Source organism: Micromys minutus, assembly GCF_963924665.1.
Source record: "Micromys minutus genome assembly, chromosome: 18".
Taxonomy (NCBI): domain Eukaryota; kingdom Metazoa; phylum Chordata; class Mammalia; order Rodentia; family Muridae; genus Micromys; species Micromys minutus.
Window position 1 is genome coordinate 24,312,056 of NC_137953.1, and position 23,033 is coordinate 24,335,088.

A 23,033-nucleotide genomic window follows, 5' to 3' on the forward strand; every position below is an offset into this window, starting at 1 on the left:
AATCTTCTTTGCAACTTGAACAATTAAGGTTTAAAAAGAATCGGTATTTTTAAAACTGAATAACTGGGGCTGCAGAGGATGATTCTTTTAAACCAGATGTAAATCCAATTCTAGGGGATTCCATGGTAACCTCAGGGAGCTTAGGGGAATGCACACACACATGCCCTTTATCAGAACACTTGTACATTAATTTAAAAATTCATTAATAGCTTTTTTTAAAAGAGTAAAAACACCTTTCAAAAAATACATGATGGCATTTTGACTGCATATTTTTCAGCATAAAGATTATTCTGTTATCAATGCTGATTTGTACCAAGGGAGTGATTGTGGGATAGGCATTCATCACAAACTTTTGAACAATCAGGATAACTGGGTTATACATCCATAAAAGGAAAGACGTTGTCGAGATGGTGAAGTCTACCCAATACATTAACACAAAGAACACTACCAGCAGCAAAATGGTCTTGGTGGCCCTTTTCTCAGGGGATGCTCTCAGATGGCTGATGCTATGAAGATGCTTGCATTGCCTCTGATGTCTGAACAAGATAATCATCATGTATAAACTTGTGCTCAGCATGACTCCTACAAGAAACACATCTCTGGCAGTTGTCACTGTTAAAATCAGTCCACTGATGATGGAGTTCATGGGTAAGAGTGAGCAGTATTTAGTGGCCCTCATTTGATTGAGCTCACTCACATTGGTAAACGCACCAACATAGAAGATTCGGTTACTACTGAAGGACAAATTGAAAGACCACATACATAAGAGAGTATATATCATATATTTTTTGAGGTTTTGTTTAAATTTTGCCAACAAAGAGGTACTGGGACTGATAGTGACAGCCTGAAACACACTCAGGAGGCAGGTGATGCAGATGGAGAGACCTCTCATTGCCCTGCTGATGTAGAACGTTGCCTTACATTTGATGTCATTCTCAGTGTTCAGTGTCTCAAATAAGTCTACAAGCCAAATGTCCCCTCCACTGAGGAACATTATGATGTGAACGAAAGTCAGTTGACAGTAGATCAGGTCTGTTGCTTTAGGTCTGTGACCTAGGATTGTGAAAATATAGAAACAAAGAAGAAACATATTGGATAGGACTCCAAGACCAGCTTGGAAATAAAAGACATTTTTGAGTGTGAACATAAGTGGAGAGTGTATTCATCATAAAAGCATAGTGGGTGTTTATTTCATATCTGAAAAAAAATAAAAAAGCATAAGTAATATGTGTGATACACTGACTAGATTGTCATTTTACTTTCCATATTATTCTTGAATAGCATGTCTCATTAACTCTTAATTTTCAGATAGTACATCACAGCTTAAATTACTATGTCTTCCATGAATCTGCTGTATATATAGAAAATTATATGTAATAAATAAGATTACAATCATATCTTCACAGAATGTTCACCATATGGCCCTGTATTATATTTGAGTCTCATGCCTTAGAAATCCAATCTTGTTTAATTAATTGCCTCATTTCATAGTTAGTGCCTAAACAGTAGTGATAAGCACAGAATGTTAATCACATTCTTACAACAAAATAAATTATACATAAATCTGGAAAATATTCTCTAAAGAAATCCAAGATATTAGGTGATTCATTCTTATATTCTATAATTTTACTGTGCTCTAGTTTGAAATCATCCATGCTTCAATTCATAATTCAAAAGAAATTACAGTGATAATTTATTATAATCTTATTGGTTTAATCAGCAAAATGTCTTTCTCACTCCATTTGCATTTATGTTCCTTTTTCCTGAATATCTTACATGCCCAAAATTTGAATTAAAGAAATAGATACAGTTGAAAGCCATTAATTTACTTTGAACACGTTATGACCATTAATTGTTTTTCTAAATGGCACTAGGCCTCTCCCACATTAGATTTCATCCCATCACCTACTGTGAAAATTCTGGTTTCATAAAAACCTCAGCTCTAAGATAAATAGTCTTTTCCATTCAGTTTTGGAGGTGCAGTATAATTAGTTAATAGAATGTGTAGTTATGGCATTTCATAAATCCATCTTGATATTTTACCTACATACCTCTTTCTTCTGTATTTATTCCCATCCACACACTGAGAAGCCACACTTTTCCTAGTTCACTGATGAGATCATTTGTAACCTGATATTCTTCTCTTTGTTGCTTCCATCCCACCCCTATACAGATAATGCTCCTCTTTTCCTTTCTTGGTTTCTGTAATTTCTATATGCTATATACATCTCCCCCAAAATACAAAATGTTGGACATTAAGAAAAACATTATTATCTACACAGAATAATTTGAACTCACCAAAGATGACCAGATAGTGATTCTGTTTGTATATTTCTATTTCAAAACATATTCCTTCCCATGTAGTGGAAAACAAGGTCCTCAGTGTTAGCATACATTATTCAGAATCCACACACTTTTCACACTTTCACTCAACAGTTTTATGTTTAGTGCCTATGTTAGTTATATGATCTGATAGCCATGATTAATTTATTATTGAATTAACTTAATTCATTAGATTAAACCAGCTTGTCATAGAGAAATCAAAAATGACTACAATGAATCAGAACCAGAAAGAAATGCAGAGATGGAAATGAAGAAGAACATGAGAAAATGAAGGTTCAGGGCCAGGCTCAAAGTGTAATCCAGTTCAAAGTGAGACCTAAAGGCCTGACATTACAGGCTATGGAGCTCTCACAAGAAGGGGCCTATTATGACTGCCTGCAAAAGAACCAATGAGCAGCTGAAAGAGACAGATACAGATATTTGCACTCAACCAGTAAATATAAGCTGCTGCTCTCTTTGCTTGAATTAAGGAAAAGCTGGCAGAAGCTGAGGAGGAGGGTGACCCTGTAGAAGGACCAGCAGTCTCAATTAACCTAGATACGTCTCTCAGACCATGGATCACAAACCAGGCAGCATACACTAGCTGATATGAGGCCCCCAGTACATGTACAGTTTGTGTTAAGTCAGAGGAAATGCACCTAACCCTCAAGAGACTAGGCATCAGAGACTTTAGAGATCAGCTGGAATGTGTTGGGTCAAGTAATCCCTGTGGACATGGGGAGACAGGTATGGGATTTGGAGTGGTCAGAGAGTAGACTGAGAGAGAGAAAAAAAACAGTAGTGTAAAAATAAATAAATAAACAAACAAACAAGATACAGTGAACCAAATAGAAAAGTGATTGGGAAGAGCCTCAAATACATAGGCATAGGGAAAATTTTCCTGAACACAACACCAGTGCCTTCTAATCTAGTATCAAAAATCAACAACTAGAAGCTCATAAAATTGTAAAGCTTCTGTAAGGCAAAAGATACTGACAATAGGACAAAAAACTGTATCCAACTGATTTGGAAAAGAACATTACAAATCCTAAATCTGTTAGAGGGTTAATATCTAATATATACAAAGATCTCAAGAAGTTAGACTCCAGAGAATCTAATGACCCTATTCAAATCAAAATTATCATTTTCATTTAAAGCTTTGCCACTTTTATTATGTAACATAAAGGCTGTGTTACTGCTCAGAGAGTACATAAAGTGAGTATGTGACTTTCAGATGATAAGTGAAATTGTAGGCTGATGTACTGTCTCCTGTCAGCCACACAAACACATTTTTAGAAATCCCCAAAAGAGAAGAAGTGTGGCATCAAAATTATTTTCATAGAGTTTTTATAAAATATAGAATGCCATCAAGAAAACTTAATGGTTTTCAATAAAGTAGTAATTCATACCACCATCCTGATAGTATATGAAATTTTTAATGTATGAATTCTTATTTGGATATTAAAATTAGCACAGGCATAACAGGAAACACACAGATGTTGAGCAGAATATTATAATCTCAGTTGAAAGTCAGTTTGTTAAGATGAGGCAGCAGGAGGAGGAATGTCACTGCAGAAACTGTTGGGAAACAGTCATACCCAAAGTTCATCACAGGTTCCATGACCACTGATGTGAGTTTGGCAAAGATATGAATGTTAACTGGAAATCTGTCTGAGTGTTTGTGTCTGTGTATGTGTGCATGATTGATTGTGTGTGTGTGTGAGATCTCTGCACAAGGCAGGAGAAAGAAGAGAGATGAAGAGGAGGAGGGCAAAGAACAAGAGAGAGATATATATATAGAGAGAGATTAACAGAGGTGGGTGACAAGAGTGAGGGAGGAACGGAGAAGAGAAGAAAGGAAGGAAGGAGGGAGGGAAGGAGGGAGGGAGGAATGGACAAACAGAAGAAGAAGGAGAGAGAGGTTACTGGATTATGATGTCTTAGAAGAGATCACAGGTATAGTGTGTCCTGGTGCAGCTACTGCTTATTACTAATTAGTATGTTTAGATCACTTTAGTGAAAACTAAGAATCACATTCAACTTGTTTATAAAATGAAGCAAACATAAAGAAAAATGAAGGTATGTCCTCTGTTTTCTGCATTACCTGGTCAGATTAACCATTGTCCGGCCTACTGCACTAGTGCAGACATTTAAAAGTAAATAATTCAAAACAAACTGAAAATTCTGTAATCCTTGCAAACATAAACTCATGTTTCTGACAACTGTTTTTTAGGCAATGATACTCTGGCCCAGGGAGTTAATGAGGGTTACTGGCATTAATTTGTTCCATTTCAATGACTATAATGTTATAAATTTACATTCTCAGGGACAGACAGCAGGCAGGCAGGGAAAAGATCTTAACCAAGTTCTGACTGACTTTAATCAAATCTACAATTTGCCTGCCTTAGTTTTCAAAGTGCTGGAATCATAGGTGTCTGCCACCACATCTGCCTGAATATTTCATTTTAATCTCCTCCTAAAATTAGAAACTGATACTCCAGGAAAATTAAAATTGACTTCTGATATTGATACCTAAGCTTAACTTACCTGGCAGTTTGTGTGTGTGTGTGTGTGTGTGTGTGTGTGTGTGTGTGTGTGTGTGTGTAACTGTCAAAAGACACCTTAGTGATTAGACTTTAAATAATTTCATACTATTCAAGAATTGTAAATATATTTCTCACTGCTAAAGAAAAGCTTACTCAATATTATTCAACCTCACTGCTACAAGGTTCAATTTTAAAAACCTGGAATAAGAAAAGGAATCATTTTAATAAAATAACAAAAACTTTTACTGAAAATCATACTTCTAAAAAGAGAACAAATATTTAACAAAAAAATAAAATTTCCAAATATTTCAAAGTGACTACGGACAGCAAAATGTCTGATTTTATAAAAAGGTTTTTATAAAAAAATCATTACTATAGACTAAATAAATCTATGCAAAGCATTTAAAATTTGTGTGAGGCTAAGAGTGTTTTATTTTTTTAAATGTCATTAACTGAAACCTTACTAAGAAGTCATCAGTATATGCAAATCTAACACACAAGAAAATTACCTAAAAAACCTACATTAACAACAATCTTTGTTGTATATTCATGGTTTGAGTTTTATTTAATAAATGCATATAGTCAGTAACGTGAGAAAAGTGTAAAATAAAAAACACAAAACACAATCAGAAAGCATCAATATTATAAACAGACCACTGCAAAATAAAAAGGGGCTGTAATTTGGTTTTCACCCTCTACGACACCTCCAGTGTTGTGTTACAGGGATAGAAATTTAACACAGTTGGCCGTACTGAGGTGGACCCAGGATATTAGAATTCTTAGAACACATATTCAATGCAATCCTTTGTCACATAGGCTCCTTAAATGTTGAGGTGTAATTACTTATAAAAAGTAATGGGTGTCAAGATATTTTCATTTCTTGAAACGTATCTTCTATTGCCTATTGGCTTTTCCTATTGATCCTTTGTCTAGGCCCTGTCTAGTGTCATATATAGAAGAGATTAAAATTAGTAAAGTCAGTGTACTTTTATTAATCATTACACTGACAATCATGTGTCTGCAAGCATATCTGGTTTACTTATGAGTTAATATAGCTTAAAAGTAAAATTGTATACAGAAAATTCTCTACTCATTTATTACAGAATCCTGCTTCATCCTGCCCCCTACTGCTCTCAATAGAATGGAGAGAATACACATTTTAAAAAATAAAAACAAAAAAAAAAAAGAAAACAAAGAACCACTCACCTTCTGAGCCTCCCAAAAACTTCCTTGTAGACTGAGGCCTTAAGAAGTAGTTATAAGGAAGAAATGCCATCAACACATCTCCCTCTAGACCCACAGTTACCATGTTATCTGAAGTGGGCACTTCTGACATTGACATTGTTACAAAGTGATACCATCAAATGGAAAAGTAAACTTCCTTAATTTTAGGTGAATAGTAGAGTGGAAACATTTGAGCTCTGGCTTCCCCACGTGTGAGATATTCTCTGCAGACCATAACTGGGTATGTGTTCATTAACTAAATTTAGTCCTTGTGAACAAAAAAAGAAAGAAAGAATAATAATACCCAATTTAAAACAAATAGAAAAACAATTTAGATGCCCCAAGGTATTTATCTTGTTTCCAAAGCTCTTGTCTTACACTTCATACATAAGTGACATTGGCTTTATCATTTCACCAGGAAATCAACAGCACCTTTGGGAAAATTTGGAAAATGTCACCTCCTCCAAACATTCCAATGGTAAGATATTTTTCTCACAGAGCACACAACCTGGAGGTAATATGACTGGATTTTCAACAGAAATTGGGCTGTCGGGTTGTAAAGTTAGCTCAGTTTGCAGTGAGTATACATAGAAAATACTATATATGTGGGACAACATTAAAAAGAGCAAATATTCAAATTATAGGCACAGGTGAAAGAGAATTCCAAGTGAATGCCAAACCAAAAAAAAAATTAAACTCCCCAAAAAACATAGCCATAAAATTTCAGAAGACCACATGACGCAAAAAAAAAAGCCCACCAAGCATCTTATCCTCAAAACACTAAGTATACAAAACAAAGATCAACATCAACAAAAAAGGTGAGATGAAATGCTCAGAAAAACACAAGACAAAAATAAATGAAACTCATCAAATACAAAGGTAAATTTCCCTAATTTTAGGGAAACATGGGAATCGAAACAACTGATTCCTCGAGGTAAACTTTCAAAGCTGGTTGTGCCTATAGCAATACATACCAAATTTTAATGACAACCAATCTAAAATGATACACCACAAATAAAACTCCAGTGAATGAGGGAAGAACAGTTTTCCACAAAATATACAACCTAAACATTTTATATTCAACTTTATTTATAATAGTAAGGCACTGGAAAAGACCCAGATAACCCTCAACAAAGAAATGAAAACAAAAAAAAAAGTTGTATATTTATACAGAGGAGTACTATTCAGCTATTAAAAGTAAACAGTTCATGAAAGTATTAGGCAAATGGTTGGAACTAGAAAATATCATCCTGAGTGAGGTAACCAATCACAAAAGAACACACATGGTATGTACTCACTGATAGGTGGATATTAGGCAAAAAGTTGGAAATACCTATGACACTACTCACAGACCATATGAAGCTTAAGAGGAAGGAAGACCTGAGTATGGATACTTCAGTATTTCTTAACAGAGGAAACTAAATACTGACAGTAGTTGGAGGGTGGGAGTAACGTGGGATGAGGAGAGGAGAGGAAAACAAGGTCAGGATCAGGTGTGGGATGAAAGGGGGATGATAGAGAGGGTCAGTAATTGGAACAGAGTTGTGTAGCAATGGGGGATCATGAACTGGGGGAAGCCAGATGCCAGGAAAATACGAAGTTCCCAGGACCCAACTGGAATGAGATTAGCTTGAATGCCCAATAAAGGGCAAGAACCTGTAGAGACCATATCCAAAAATGAGGCAAGGCCCTGGTTGGGGAATGGAACCACACACTCATCTCCAAATTTTTAACTCAGAAATACTCCTGCCCAATTGAAATAAGAGGACAAAGGGTTGAGCAGAGATGGAAGGAAAGGCCATCTAGAGAATGCTCACCTGGCAATCCATCCCATATACAGTAACAAAACCCAGATAATATTGCAGATACCAAGAAGTACATGCTGACAAGAGCCTGATATAACTGTCCCTGAGAGGCTCTGCTAGAATTGGACAAATACATAGGTGAATGATCATAGCCAACCACTGGACTGAGAATGGGGTTCCTAATGAAGGAGTTAGAGAAAGGACTGAAGGAGCTAAAGGGGTTTGCAACCCCATAGGAAAAACAATATCAACCAACAATCCAGACCCACCAGAACTCCCAGGGACTAAACCACCAACCTAAGAGTACATATGGAGAAACCCACAGCTCCAGCAGCTTATGTAGAAGAGAATGAACTTATTGTGCATCACCTGAAGAAGAGGGCCTTGTTCTTGTGAAGGCTTGATGCCCCAGTGTAGGGGAATGCCAGCGCAGGAAGGCTGGAGGGAGTGGGTGGCTGGGTGGCTGGGAGACTGGGGGGCTCTGTGGGGGAGCATCCTCATAGAGGCAGGGGCAAGGTGGATGAGATAGGGGATTCTACTGGGGAAACCAGAAACGAGGACAATATTTAAAAAGTAAATAAAGAAAATAACAAATAGTAAATTATATGAGAAGATAATTTTTGCAATTTCACTAATATCAGAAAGAAGACAGAGATGTCAATATTCTCCAAAACTAATCAATATACTCCTTGAAGTCTTAATAGAGCAATAAAATAACTGAGAAGGTTGAGGAGACACAAAGAAGAAAGTAGTCACTGTCTGTATTTATGCCTGATCTGATAGAGTCCTGTCTATTTCTGGTTATCAACCAGACTACATCTGCAATTTAATTTAAATTTAAATGACTGGGTACATCTATGTGTGAGATTATCTTAATTACATCATTTGAAATGGAGGTCCAATTTCTATTCTTGATGTTTGAGGCAGGATGATCCACCATTATTCTGGATCACTCCTTCTACTGGAAGCTTATTTAAAGAGTATGGAAAGAAGAAGGAAGCTTGCATTTTCATTGTCTGTTTGCTCTTGTTCTTGCTAGCAAGTCAAACTGGCATTAGAGCCTACTGCTTCAGGAGTCTTGCATATACTGAAACTACATGAGACACCCAGCCTCATAAGCTGAAAAACTGCTGGGTTGTTGGACATTCAGATGGTACATGACCATGGTTAATTTACCTGAACCACATCCTGTAAGCCATTCTAATAATTATCCTCTATATTTAGGTAGATATTCATTCTATTGGTTCTGTTTCTCTAGACAACCCTGACTAATACAGGTAGTATACTATTCTGAGGTTCGAATGAGAACTCTTCCATAACCACTTGTAGGAGACTCATGGTGGCAGTGATCAAAGCAAAAGCATGAGAAATTTTGTTGTCCCAACATGTTGGGGTCACCAGCTTCAAGAGGTAGATGACCCTTTGCAGATTCTAACAGAAGATTATATACCTTGCAAACAACTAGGGCAGATTTTGAACAATTGGGGCAGAATTTTAACAATGGTAACTAGGCTGGGTACTAGGCACTTTTAGTGGAACAAAACATCCTTCAAACCCAATCAGTGTACCTTTCAGGACTCTAAAACGGGGGTCAGTTGGGAGTCACAGGAGGCTTAGTTTGATAGTTTGACTTGCAGCTGTTCCAAGAAATAAACTAGCCTTTTCCTTTCCTGGAAAGGAGGGGCCCTTGTGCTTGGTGGTTTGTGGTATAATGTTATCATTGGCCTTAGACTGATCCCCATCTTTGGTTATTTCCCTTCCCCCTTTTCTTTTAGAATAGCTTTGATCTTGAAACTCATGTTCTTGATTTCCTGTTTCAAGATGCATACATTATTGCCTTAAAATCATCAACTGAACTGGATTCATACATTCTCTTAGAGAAGCTACTAAGCAGTTTAAAATACAGGGGCCAAATGTTAAAAGGAGAAGTAAAATTATTAAGGGTCGTAGCAAGGTGGAATGCAAGGTGGTAAATGAGAGGGGGCTATTAATCCAGAACTAAAAGCATCCTTGGTCCCATTCTCTTTCTCTATTTCTCTAGGCAGGTCCTTCTCTAATTTTAGTAATTGAATCTTTAACTACTCCTGAGTGGTCCATGTGAGAACAGCATTCTTCCCGCAAGGCTGCACAGAGACCAACTTGATAGAGAAGTAAGAGGTCTAGACCATGTTGGTTCTACAAGACTACCTCAGAGAGTGAGGCCAATGATTCTTGTAAATGGGAGATGGAACTCCCAATTCTTTCAATATCTGCATCTATAGCTATTCTCAGTTCTTGATATCTCTGTCCCTGGAGTACTAAAGAGGTGGTCCCAGTGGCCATACCTTCGGCTCCCAGACCTAGCCCTAGTAGCAAACACAGTTATAGCCACAAGCTTTCTTTTGACTAAATGGTCTCCATCCCACCTATTTAACATTTCTACAAAAGTGCCTTGGAATTAACAATCCTAGACCACAGAAATCTATTGTCTGGTTCAATACTTGCTCCACAGGGCCTGTGGAGCAATCTCACCATCCATTCTGGGGTGGAATAATATATGAAGCTCAGTAACTTGAGGAATAGATAGACACAAATACACAAAGACCAGTAGGAAATGGGACCTGCCCCAGGCAGAGCCTAGGCCCTCACCACCTGCAAGGTAAGACTTATACCCAAATTGAGCCCATCTGCAGAAAGATGATGTATTTAATAGGGTGATATCTGAGGAAGTAAAAGCAATGACTTCACAATAATGGGGTGTTACATTATAGCAGAGACAGCAAAAATTAGTGACCCTAGGATTACATTTATTCAGCATGTGTAAGGTTTTCTTGATGAGATCAGTCAAGGGGGCTGGTTCAAGTGGATATTAGGTCAGAGTCCCTAAAACATGGAGGGCTATTTTATGACCTGACTGTGTCACCAGAAAAGGGGGATTCCAGAAGTTTTGGTGGCACAATGGCCATATCTTGTTTCCCACTGAAGTAGTGGGAACTTCTATCCTGAGCCAGACAGTGAAAAGGAGCCCATCATAAACCTAGCCTTTATAGTCTAAGCCCCCAGGTTTTCCCCTTGAACCAGATAACATTACCTAGCTACAGGTTCAGTGAGGCCTACAAGGAGGAAGTTGCATGCCCAAAATTGACAGGTAGTTAGATCTGGTTTGCAGTTACTGGATTTAATGAGATTTCTCCTGACTTATATCAGGTCCCAAGAGGAAGATGGGCCCAGTAAGATCCCCAGTAATCTCTCATCCTTAACTACCAGAATAGAAGTAGTTAGTCTCCCCAACCCCTCACACACACACACACACACACACACACACACACACACACACACACGTGCTGAACACTTCTGGTAGGCTTGTCCTGGAAACAGACATATAATTGGGTATCATAAAAGGGACACTGTGTGTTATTGGGTCAGCTGCAGCCAATCCCCGAATCTCCCACCCCCTGGTTTGTCCTTGGTATATTTAAGAGCACACACAGGTAGTCCATGTAAGTTTTTCTCATTGGCCATAGGTATATCCCAAGAGTCTAGTCACAAAGCCAATTGACACAAAACAAAGACAAGCAAGGCCACCATGTGTAAGAAGCATGATCCTCGGCCACAGTGAATTCCTCATCAATCATGAGGGTCGAGGGCACACTCCAGGTCAGTTTGGCTGGCTGGTGGGGGCTTACCCCTTTCGACTCAGCTGAAAGCAGAATCAGGATCACAATGATACTTGGTAGGAGGTGTTCCATTTCTCATAGGCCACTGAGTGAAATTGATCTTCAGAAGGTTGTCTGTGCAGGAAATGCTACTAGTACCATTCCAGGAAGGATGACCAACTGGCTGCAAGTGGGAAAAGGATTTTCATGAGAGGCTTGTATCCAGGCTGCAACTCTATCCATCTTTATGGCCATAGGCATGGTTAGAAGGAATATGTAGGGGCCTTTCCACCAAGGTTCTAAAGACTGAGACTGCTGCTGGCAGACATATACAGCATCTACACTTGGAAACTGATGGGATACTCCCAAAGTCCCTGAACCATAAACAGTAGACAAATTGGACCACATTTCTCTCTGAACTATCTGAAAGGCTATTAGCCTTTTTGTGAGTTCGTGGTCATCTCAGATGATAATCTCAAGATCAGGTCTAAAAACTACTAACAAGGTGGGCACAACCCCAGTAGGGAATTTTAAAGGGGGTCAACATTAGCTAGTGAGGGCTGTTACAAGTTTACAGAGATAAGGGCTAAGCAGGGAAAAGGGAAGGAGTACTACCCAGTCACCAGCAGTATCCCAGATCAAGTTCATCAAAGTCTCTTGTAGAATTGTATTCATCTTTTCTACCTCTCCTGAACTCTAGAGGCAACATGCAAAACGGAGTTTCCAATTAAACCCCAAAACCTTAGCAAGCCCCTGAATTACCTGAAATACAAATGCAGTGCTATTGTCTGATCCAATTAACTTAGGTGTACCAAACCTGGGGAAAATCTCTTTTAGTATTTTCTTTGCCACCACCATGGAAGTCTCCTGTTTGATGGTAAAGGCCTCCACCCATCCTGAAAAGGTATCTACAAAAAGTAGTAAAAATTTGTAACCTTATTACACAGGCTTGACCTCGGTAAAGTCTAATTCCCAAAAGACTCCTGTTCTTCTTCCCCTAGGTCTTTTTATTTCCCTACCTGGTGAGGCAGACATTTACTAGTTGACAAACCTGACATCTATTAATTATTCTGACAGGTGTCTCAGGTTTATCATAAACACTCAAAGCCTTTGACTGCTTGCAATAATTTCTTGGCACCCAGATGGATCCATCAATACATCTGGGCAAGAATGTCTACTGCTTGGGCCAGAGGCAAAATATTTTTTTTCTTTTGTGTCTTCCATTGTCCATATTTTTAAAGTTAATAACTATTTGGATAATCAGAGATTTGAACTACGTCCTATAGGGAACACCGTACAAGGGTCCAGTTGATTATACCCACACACACACCACCCTTTTATTTGTCTTTATTAGGTCAATCATAACCATGGCTGGGTCTTTAGTAGCAACTTCTTTGGCCATTTTATCCACGAAGTTGTTTTCACTAGCTATGAAAGTCTCTCCTTTTCGGTGGCCTCACAATGAATGATGCTCACCTTTAGTGGCTTAAGGAGAGCCTCCAAAAATGCTTTGATCACAGCTTTGTTCTTAATTTTCATGCTAATGGATGTCAGGAGCACCCTCTGCTGGTATACTGACCCATGCACCAGAGTGGTGTCAAAAGCATACCTTCCTTCAGTTTAAATGTTGCTGTTTTTTTTTTTTTTTTTTTTTTTTTTTTTATTCAATTCTCAGATCTAAGGCCTTGGTAAGTGCAATCTGTTCCCCTTTCCGAGATGACGATCCAGGGGTAATGGTTCTGCCCAGAGCACTTATTACTCATCTATCACAGCATCTCTGGCCTTGTACTGCCCATCTAGGAGAGAACTGCTGCTTTCATTGAACCAGGTAACATGGCCTCAGGCAGTGGCTGGTCATAGAAATCTTTCTTTCACCCCTGTTCCTCTGCCAGGACCTGCAGACAGCCATGGGCAGGTATATCAGGATCAGGGTCAGGTAATAGAGGAGTGGGGTTGAGGGTCACCAGAGGTTTGAGAATGACTCTATCCAAGTTCAGCAACAAAGTCTGGTAGTGAGTCATATGGGCATTTATGAGATGCCTGTCATGGGTCTGGCATACTACACTCTCAAGGGCATGTGGGAGCTGTCACAGTCAAATCCTGTCTCAAGGTCAGCTTATTTGCATTCTTGACCAGGAATGCCATGACTGCTATTATCCTCAGAGAGATAGGCCATCCAGAAACTACCTGGTCCAGTTTCTTTGACAGGTTAGCAATGGGGTGTTTCCATGAGTCAGCAACTCCTTAGGCATTCATTGGTTCTCAGCCACAAAGGGATGAAAAGGCGTAATAACACCAGACAGCCCAAGTGCAGGTGTTTCCAAAAGAGCCCTCTTAATGGCATCAAATGCCTTTGTTCTCTCTCACCCCAGTAAAAGCATTTTTCAGTCTCTCTCAAGGGACAGAGATGGGTCTGCTAGCTTTGCAAACTCAGGAGTCCAAAACATAAAAAAGCCAGCCTTCCCTAAAAATTCTCAAACATGTTTGTGGATCTTTAGGGCACAGATATGAAGGATGGTTTCTTTCCTAGATTTTGATAACCAGCACCTCCCATCCTCTAACAGGTATCTTATCTTTGACAGATTTGAGCTTTCTTGGCCAAAGCTCAGTAACATATTGTATTATGTTATATATTCACATAGCACTATCATCAGCTGCTTAGTACCCCTGAGACAGTCTTCCTCATTCTCTGCTGGAATTAAAGTGTCATCTACATAATGCAGAAGGGTCACCTAAGTGTTAGACTCATGATTGATGGCAAGGTAACAATGTAGGGTCTCACCAAACAGGGTTGGAGAGTTCTTTAAGCCCTCGGCAGCCTGGTCCAGGTGAGCTGTCTTGTGAGCTCACTCTCAAGATCTTACCATTCAAAAGCAAAGTACTCCTGGCTTTGAACAGTCAATGTTAATCATAAGAAGTCTTCTTTAAGATCTAAAACTGTGTACCAGGTCCTGGTATGTGGAATGAGCTCAGTAGGGTATAATAATTAGGTACTATGGTGTATATGTGGCTGTTCTCCAATTTGCCTCACATAGTCCTGTACCCAGCAATAATCCTGGATGCCAGGTTTCTTGGTAGGCAGGAGAAGCATGGGCCATTCTGACCAGAGATCTCCTCAGAATACCCAAGTCCAGGAGCCTGTTAATTTGAGGTCTTATCTCCTCCCAATCTTCCTGAGACATGGGATACTGGCACATGGATATCAGGATAGCAATGGCCTTCAGCTCTACATGAAGGAGAGACTAGTTAGTAGTTTTCCCATTGTGTGAGGTTTCAGCCCAGGCCTAGAGTTTCTTTAGGAGGCTTCCAGTCCAAGTTTTAGGATGTCTCCTTGATATTCTCCAAGAGTTTTATTCATCTTCGAATCTTATGATTAGAACCTATATAGGTTCACCCTTGGACTCTGTGATGGTAGATCCCTTTAGGCTGAAGGGGATCTGAATGCCCATTTTAGTAAAAAAAATGTCTCAACCAAGCAGAGGGTAAGGACATTCAGGTATGATCATAAAAAAAAAATCAGCCTACACCTAGATCAACAAATATTCAGGTAGTCCAGGAATGTTGTTTAATCTCAGTGGCACTGGGACCTAATACTTTTTCTTGGCGAGGGCATGTCAGTTTGTTGGAGGACTGGGGGCTCTTCCCATGTATCCACCAGAAATTGGGTTGGTTTGCCTTGTACTTATAGAGTTACCCTGTTTTCAGGGGGGGGTTGTGAACCCCATCATTCCTAGTTACTCTCTTCTCCCAGAGTAAAGACTCCTGCTGTCTGTGAGCCATATTACTTCATTCTTGCCTTGTCTCCCTGGTTTTTCTTATTGGAACAATATTTATCCAAGTGGTCACATTCTTTGCAATAGGCACACTGATATTTCTCAAGTGGAGTTCTGTCTCCTTGTTTGTGGTTGAGGCTCAGGTACCCTCCTGTTTTCTCTAACCAGTGCTGGTATTATATTTTTTAAGTTCTTATATTGACACTTTACTTTTTGCAGTTCTATTTCCTTGCCTTCTTTCTGTTTCCATTACTTCTTTCGTCCTCTGTTTCTCTCTTATTGGAAACATTCTCCGCTACCTGTACTAGCTCTCACAAAGACATATGTTGTATGCTTTCTAGTTTCTGGAGCTTTCTCTTTATGATTTAGAAATGCCATAATTAGTGTGGACTTATGGTGCTTAGCACAAGGATCCTAGGGTGTGTAATGGGGGAAAGCTCCCATAAGCCAGTCAGGGGAGGCTGAAAGAGTCTCATCAGGGCCTTTCCTTACTACTGGTACCCTAGTCAGAATGGTAGTTCACTTCCCTGTATTCTTGATACCTGCCAACAGAGCCTGGCTGGAGACCTTTAGGCTCTCCTTACTTGATGCCTCAGTGTAGTCCAAGTTAGGCTTCCTGAGGGGAAATCCGTCATCTATGTCAACAGGGTTCAGCTTTAGAACCCCTTTATTCCCTGGGACATTAATTTTGGTTTTTATGAAAATTTGTTTTTTAGCTGTGGTAAAAGAAGAACTTGCAAAACCTGCTGAAAGTCATCCCAAGTAGGCTGGTGTATGAAAAGAATGGACTCTATTAAATTAGTGAAGCCCTTGAGGTTATCTGAAAAGGGTAGATGCTGGGTTTTCTAGTTATAGAGGTCACAGGTGGAAAAAGACATGGCCTGTTTCCCAGTTGTGAATGCAGGGCCAATGGTCTGGAGGGGATGGGCCAGTGTAGTATCAGGAGACACAACTCAAGGTCTTCCTGTTCCCATGACAGGACCGACAGCCTCCTCTAAGGCAAAGGTGCGTAGGGTCCAGAAGCCGGTAGAGCCTCAGCTTACCACAGCTTGTGGCTCCCACAGTGCACTCTGAACAAGAGCAGCGAGATATGGTGGAGGGGCATCTGTAGGCTTTGTTTCCTGGAGAACCGTCTTCTTCCAGGCGAAGGCTTAGACTGTCTTAAAAGTCAGAACCGTTCTAGAAGGAGAAGGGCAGTACCAAGCAGGAAGGTTAGTTATAAATTTTTTCCAGACACTTATGTAGGAGATTTGGTCTGGGTGACTGGCAGATCCAGATTCAAGTCCCAGGATCTTATGTTTGACTGCCATTGTTATAGGAAGATTGAATGTCCCCTCCTGGAGCCAACTAAACCAAAAGCTGGCCATTTAGATGTGCACAGGGTCTAGAGTTTCACTTTCTTTATATCTACTTATTTTTATTCTTAATTTTTGAGCACATCCCTTGACCCCATCCCAATGCTCTAGGACAAGATACACAAGGATGGTAGAAATTTTCTGCCCTGTGTCCAAAAAATTTGTTACTGCAAGTCTAAGAACACAAAGAGAAAAAAGAACAAACAAGAAGAACTGGCACACAGACTAATTGCCATGTTCATGGGCAGAATACATATAGACTAGTCCATGTCACAGATGAAATGATATGAAGAAGGTGACACAAGGAGGACACAGACAATTTACTTCTGACACAAACAGAATAACTCACACAATTTGACTCTGCCACAAGTGAAATGCACACAGGTACTTTCCCTGCTTAGGTAAAATACACACAACTCTGGTAACATTGCTGACTTAAGCAAGAACCCAAGGTCCTAGTGAGCTAATGCCTGAACCTGAGTCTGTGAGGTTGAATCAAACTCCAAGCCCCTCCATAGTAACTGTGACTCTCCATGAGCCTTCCTGACAAAGACTGCAATGATGAACAAAACAGAAAACAACACAAACCAAATAAAATTACAGATATTGTACTGGCTGGTATTTTGTCAACTTGACGCAAGCTGGAGTTATCACAGAGAAAGGAGCTTCAATTGAGAAGATGTCTCCATGAGATCCAGCTGTAAGGCATTATCTCAACTAGTAATCAAGGGGGAGGACTCAGCCCATTGTGGGTGGTGCCATTTCTGGGCTAGTAGACCTGGGTCCTATAAGAAAGCAAGCTGAGCAAGCCAGGGGAAGCAAGCCAGTAAGCAACATCCCTCCATGGCCTCTGCATCAACTACTGCTTCCTGGCCTGCTTGGGTTCCAGTCCTGACTTCCTTTGGTGATGAACAGCAATGTGAACAGTGTAAACTAAATAAACCCTTTCCTCCCCAACTTGGTTCTTGGTCATGATGTTTTGTGCAGGAATAGAAACCCTGACTAAAATAATGACCAAGGAAACTCTTATAAGAACAACATTTAATTGGGGCTGGCTTCCATGTTCAGAGGTTCAGTCCACGATCATCAAGGTAGGAACATGGCAACATTCAGGCAGGCACAGTACGAGTTTCCTGTATGCAGCAAAATGCTGGGTTTTCTTTATGTATCCAGTCTGATAGCCTATGTCTTTTTATTGGGGAATTAAGTCCACTTATGTTAACAGATATCAAGGAATAGTGGTTGCTGTTTCGTGCTATTTTTGCTAATGGAGGTTGAATTTTGCCTGTATTTCTTTCTACTTTTTATTTTCTTGCTTAGGGGTTTTCTTGTTTTTTATTGGATGTAGTTCTCCCTCATTTTATTGGGTTTTCCCCCTATAATTCATTGTAGTGATGTGTTTGTTGTCAGATATTGTGTAAATTTAGTTTTGTCTTGGAATATCTTAGTCTCTCCATCTATGGTGATTGATAGTTTTGCTGGGTATAGCAGCTTTAGCTGGGACCTATGCTCTTTTAGGGTCTGCATGATGTCTGTCCAGGCTCTTCTAGCTTTCATAGCCTCTGTTGAGAAATCGGGTGTGATTCTGATTGGTCAGCCTTTATATATTACATGACCCTTTTCCCTTACTGATTTTAATTTTTTTTTTTTTTTTTACTTTGGACAGTTGGTGTTTTGACTATTATGTGTTGGGAAGAATTTCTTTTCTGCTCTAATCTATTTGAAGTTCAGTAGGCTTGGTTTGTGCTCATGGTCATCTCATTCTTAAGGGTACGGAAGTTTTCTTCTACTATTTTGTTGAAGATATTTACTGTGCCTTTTAGTTGATATTCTTCGCTCTCTTCTATTCCTATTATCCTTAGATTTGGTCTTCTCATTGTGTCCTGTATCTCCTGGACATGTTGGGTTAGGAGCATTTTTGTTTTTGCATCTTTTTTGACTGTTTGGTCTATGTTTTCAATGTCGTATTTGGCCCCCGAGATTCTTTCTTCCATCTCTTGTAGTCTATTTGCATCTGTGACTCCTGATTTCTTTTTTAGGTTTTCTACCTCTAGGGTTTTCTCTTTTAGTGTTTTATTTATTGTGTCCTTTTCCATTTTAAATTTCTTCTTCCAGAACTTCATCTCTTTGGTTCTGTTTTCCTCTAGTTCTTTGAGTTCTCTGAGTGTTTTTCTTGTTTCCTCTTTAAAAGCTTCTAATTCTTTATGCTTTTCCTCCCGTTCTTCTTTAAGGATCTCTATCATCATCTTGAGGTATGATAATAGATCTATGTCTTCTTTTTCTGGAGTGTTTGACATGCCCTTTGCTGTGATGGGAGAGCTGGGTACTGGCGTTGACAGGTTATCTTGGTTCCCCTAGGTTATGTTCTTTCCCTTTCCTCTTGCCATCTTTTGTCAGTCTTGTGTCCCTGGATCACCATTGGATCACCGCTGGCTCACCGCTGTTCCTGGTGGGGGATGTTCTGAGTTTGCATTCTGCAGTCAGTGTTGTCTGACTTGGAATAGCTCAATGCTGGGTTACTGATTCCCTGAACCAAGCTGGGGCGGGGAGGGGGAACCAGGGACTGCTCTTATAGCTCCTAGTCGAAATGCCCCTGCTAGTCGAAATACCTCGTCACCAGTCCTGGATCCCTGGAACACCACCAAATGACAGCTGGTTCACCACTGTTCCTGTAGAGTTTTTAGGAGATGCACACTCATTCTTTATTATGTTCTTTTCCCAGATTTAAATATTGGAAGTCTTCTGTATTCTTTGATAAAGCCTACTTGGCCTTTACCATCCAGAACTATTAGATTTGATTTACAGCTATGCCAATTCCATTGAGCATTTCGAGATCATGTAGCAGTGTTGAACCTTGGCTGAGCCTGGTGAAGAAACCTGAAGTGTCTCAGAGCATCAGATATGCACTTCCTCTTCTTCCTCCAACAATCAAGCTTGCATCTGTATTTCTTGAAATAAAACCCAGATGATTGTTTTAATGTGTTCTTAAATTTGGTTTGCAAGACTTTTATTGAGTATTTCTGCATTGATGTTTATGAGAGAAATAGGTCTGAAGTTCTCTTTTTTGAATTGTCTTTGTGTAGTTTAGGTCTGAGAGTAATTGTGGCTATGAAAAACAAGTTTTTCTGTGTTCCTTTTGTTTCTACTTTCTGAAATATTTTGGAGAGTATAAGTATTATTTCTTTTATAAAAGTCTGATAGAAATCTCCACTAAACTCATCTGGTCCTGGGTTTTTTTTTTTTTTTTTTTTTTTTTTTTTTTTTTTTGGATGGGAGGCTTTTGATGACTGCTTCTATTTCTTTACATGTTATGGGACAATTTAGATAATATACCTGATCCTCATTTAGCTTTGGTATCTGGTATCTGTCCAGAAATTTATTCATTTCCTCCAGATTTTCCAATTTTGTTGAGTATAGAACTTTGTAGTAGGATCTGATAATTTCTTAAATTTCCTCAGGTGCTGTTGTTATATCTGCCCTTTCATTTCTGATTTTCATAATTTCAATACTGTCTCTGTGGCATATAGTTTGTCTGGCTAATGGTCTATTTCTCAAAGAACCAGTTCCTGGTTTTGTTTCTTCTTTCTGTACTTCTTTTTGTTTCTACTTGATTGATTTCATCTCTGAATTTGATTCTTTCTTGCCTTCAACTCCTCTTGGGTGTATCTGCTTCTTTTTCTTCTAAAGATTTCATGTGTTATTAGTGTACGTTTTCTCCAGTTTCTCTTTGGAGGCACTCAAAGTTATATGTTTTACTCTTAGCAATGCTTTCATTGTATCACATAAGGTTGGCTATGTTGTACTTTCATTTTCATTCAATTCTAAAAAGTTTTCAATTTCCTTTTTTATTTCTCTCTTGACCAAGTTATCATTCAGTGGAGAATTTGCAGCTTTCATGTGCACATAAGATATTGTTGTTCTTATTGTTATTGATGACCAGCCCTAGTCAACCATGTTCTGATAGAATGAATGGGTTTATTTAAATGTTATTGTATCTGTTGAGGTCTGTTTTGTGATGGACTGTATGGTCAGTTTTGGAGGTACCATGAGATTCTGAGAAGAAGGTATATTCACTTTTTTAAAGTGAAATGTCCTATAGATATCTGTCTTACTCAGGGTTTTTAATTCTTGTACAAACATCATGACCAAGAAGCAAGCTGGGCAGGAAAGGGTTTATTCAGTTTACACTTCTATATCACTATTAATCAGCAAAGGAAATCTAGACTGGAACCCAAGCAGGCCAGGAAGCAGGAGCTGATGCAGAGGCCATGGAGGGATGTTGCTTACTGGCTTGCTTCCTCTGGATTGCTCAGCTTGTTTTATTATAGAACACAGGTCTACCAGCCCAGGGATCCCACCACCCACAATGGGCTAGGTCATACCCCCTTGCTTACTAGTTGAGAAAATGCCTAACAGCTGGATATCATGGAGGCATCTTCACAACTGAAGTTCCTTTCTCTGTGATAATTCCAGCTTGTGTCAAGTTGACAAAAACCAGCCAGTACAATATCTGTAATTTTATTTGGTCTGTGTTCTGTGTTCTGTGTGGTTCACCATTGCAGGCTTTTTCAGGAAGGCTCATGGGGAGTCACAATTACTATGAAGGGGCTTGGAGTTTGATTCAACCTCACAGACTCAGGTTCAGGCATTAGCTCACTAGGACCATGGCTCTTGCTTAAGTCAGCAATGCAACCAGAACTGTGTGTATTTTACCTAAGAAAGGAAAGTACCTGTGTGCATTTCACTTGTGGCAGAGGCAAATTGTGTGAGTTATTCTGTTTGTGTCAGGAATGAATTGTCTGTCTCCTCCTTGTGTTTCTTCATATCATTTCATATGTGGCATGACTAGTCTATATGTATTCTGCCCATGAACAGGGCAATTATTCTGTGTGTCACTTCTTCTTCTTTGTTGTTTTTTTTCTTTGTGTTCTTAGACTTGCAATAACAAAATTTATGGACTTGAGGATGTCAGTCCTGCCATGAGGACAGGAAGCCCTTGAGTTGTGTCTCCTGATACTACATTGGCCCTTCCCCTGCAGGCCTTTGGCCCTGCATCCACAACCTGGAATCAGGCCATGTGCTATTGGTAGTTTTCCACTTCTGACTTCTATAACTGGAAAACCCAGAATCCACCATTTTCAGATAAACTCAAGAGCTTCACAAATTTGATAGAGCCCATTATTTTCATACACCAGCCTACTTGCCATGACTTTCAGCAGGCTTTACAAGTTCTTCTTTTACCACTGCAAAAAAAAATTCACCTAGAAGCCAGAAAGAATGCCCCAGGGAATAATGGTGTTCTAACTCTGAGTCCTGTTGACATAGATAAAGGTTTTCCCCTCTGGAAACCTAACTCAGACTACAATGAGGCATCACAAAAGGAGAGCCTAAAGGTTTCCCACCAAGCTCTGTAGGCAGGTCTCAAGGATGCAGGAAAGTGACCTACCATTCTCACTAAGGTACGAGTAGGAAGGCAAGGCCCTAATGTGTCTCTTTCAGCTTCCCCCGAGGGGCTTATGGAAGCTTTCCTACATTACACACCCTAGGATCTTCATGCTAAGCACCATAAGTCCACAGTGATTATGGCATTTCTATATCATAAAGAGAAAGCTCCAGAAACTAGAAAGCATACAAGATACATCTATGAGAGAGCTAGTACATGTAGCTGAGAAAGTTTCCAATAAGAGAGAAAAAGAAGACAAAAGAAAGAATGGAAACAGAAAGAATGTGAGGAAAGGGAACTTCAAAGAGAAAAGTGCCAAGATAAGAACTTGAAAAAAATCATGACAGCACTGGTTAGAGAAAACAGGAGGGTACCTGAACCTCAACCACAAGTAAGGAGACAGAACTCCACTTGAGAAATATCAGTGTGGTTATTGCAAAGAATGGGACCACTGGGATAAATATTTTTCCAATAAGAAAACGCAGGGAGAAAAGGCAAGAAAGAGAAATATGGCTCACAGACATGAAGAGACTTGACTCTGGGAGAAGAGAGTAACTAGGAAGGATGGAGTTCACAACCCCTTCCTGAACACAGAGTAACTTCGGAAGTACAGGGAAAACCAACCCAATTTCTGGTGGATACATGGGGACAGCTCTCTGTCCTCCACCAAGAAGACCAGCCCTCGCCAAGAAAAAGTTTTGTGTCCAAGTGCCACAGAGATTTAACAACATTCCAGGACTACCTGAATATTTGTTGATCTAGGTGTAGGCTGATTTTTTTATGGTCATACCTGAATGTCCTTACCCTCTGCTTGGCTGAGACATTTTTTTTTTACTAAAATGGGTATTCAGATCCCCTACCTCCTAAAGGATCTACCATCACAGGTTCCAAGGGGAACCTATATATTCTAATCATAAGATTGGAAGATGA

At 39.5% G+C, this 23,033-nt stretch overlaps 1 protein-coding gene across 1 annotated transcript; it reads right to left on the bottom strand.

Moving 5' to 3' along the window:
• Positions 1 to 202: 202 nt before the first annotated feature.
• On the bottom strand, positions 203 to 1,147 carry LOC308432576 (vomeronasal type-1 receptor 90-like; the record flags this gene model as incomplete). Its single annotated transcript, XM_080932367.1, has 1 exon — positions 203 to 1,147. The coding sequence occupies one exon, from the start codon at positions 1,145 to 1,147 to the stop codon at positions 203 to 205; it is 945 nt and encodes a 314-aa protein (XP_080788493.1).
• Positions 1,148 to 23,033: the final 21,886 nt, after the last annotated feature.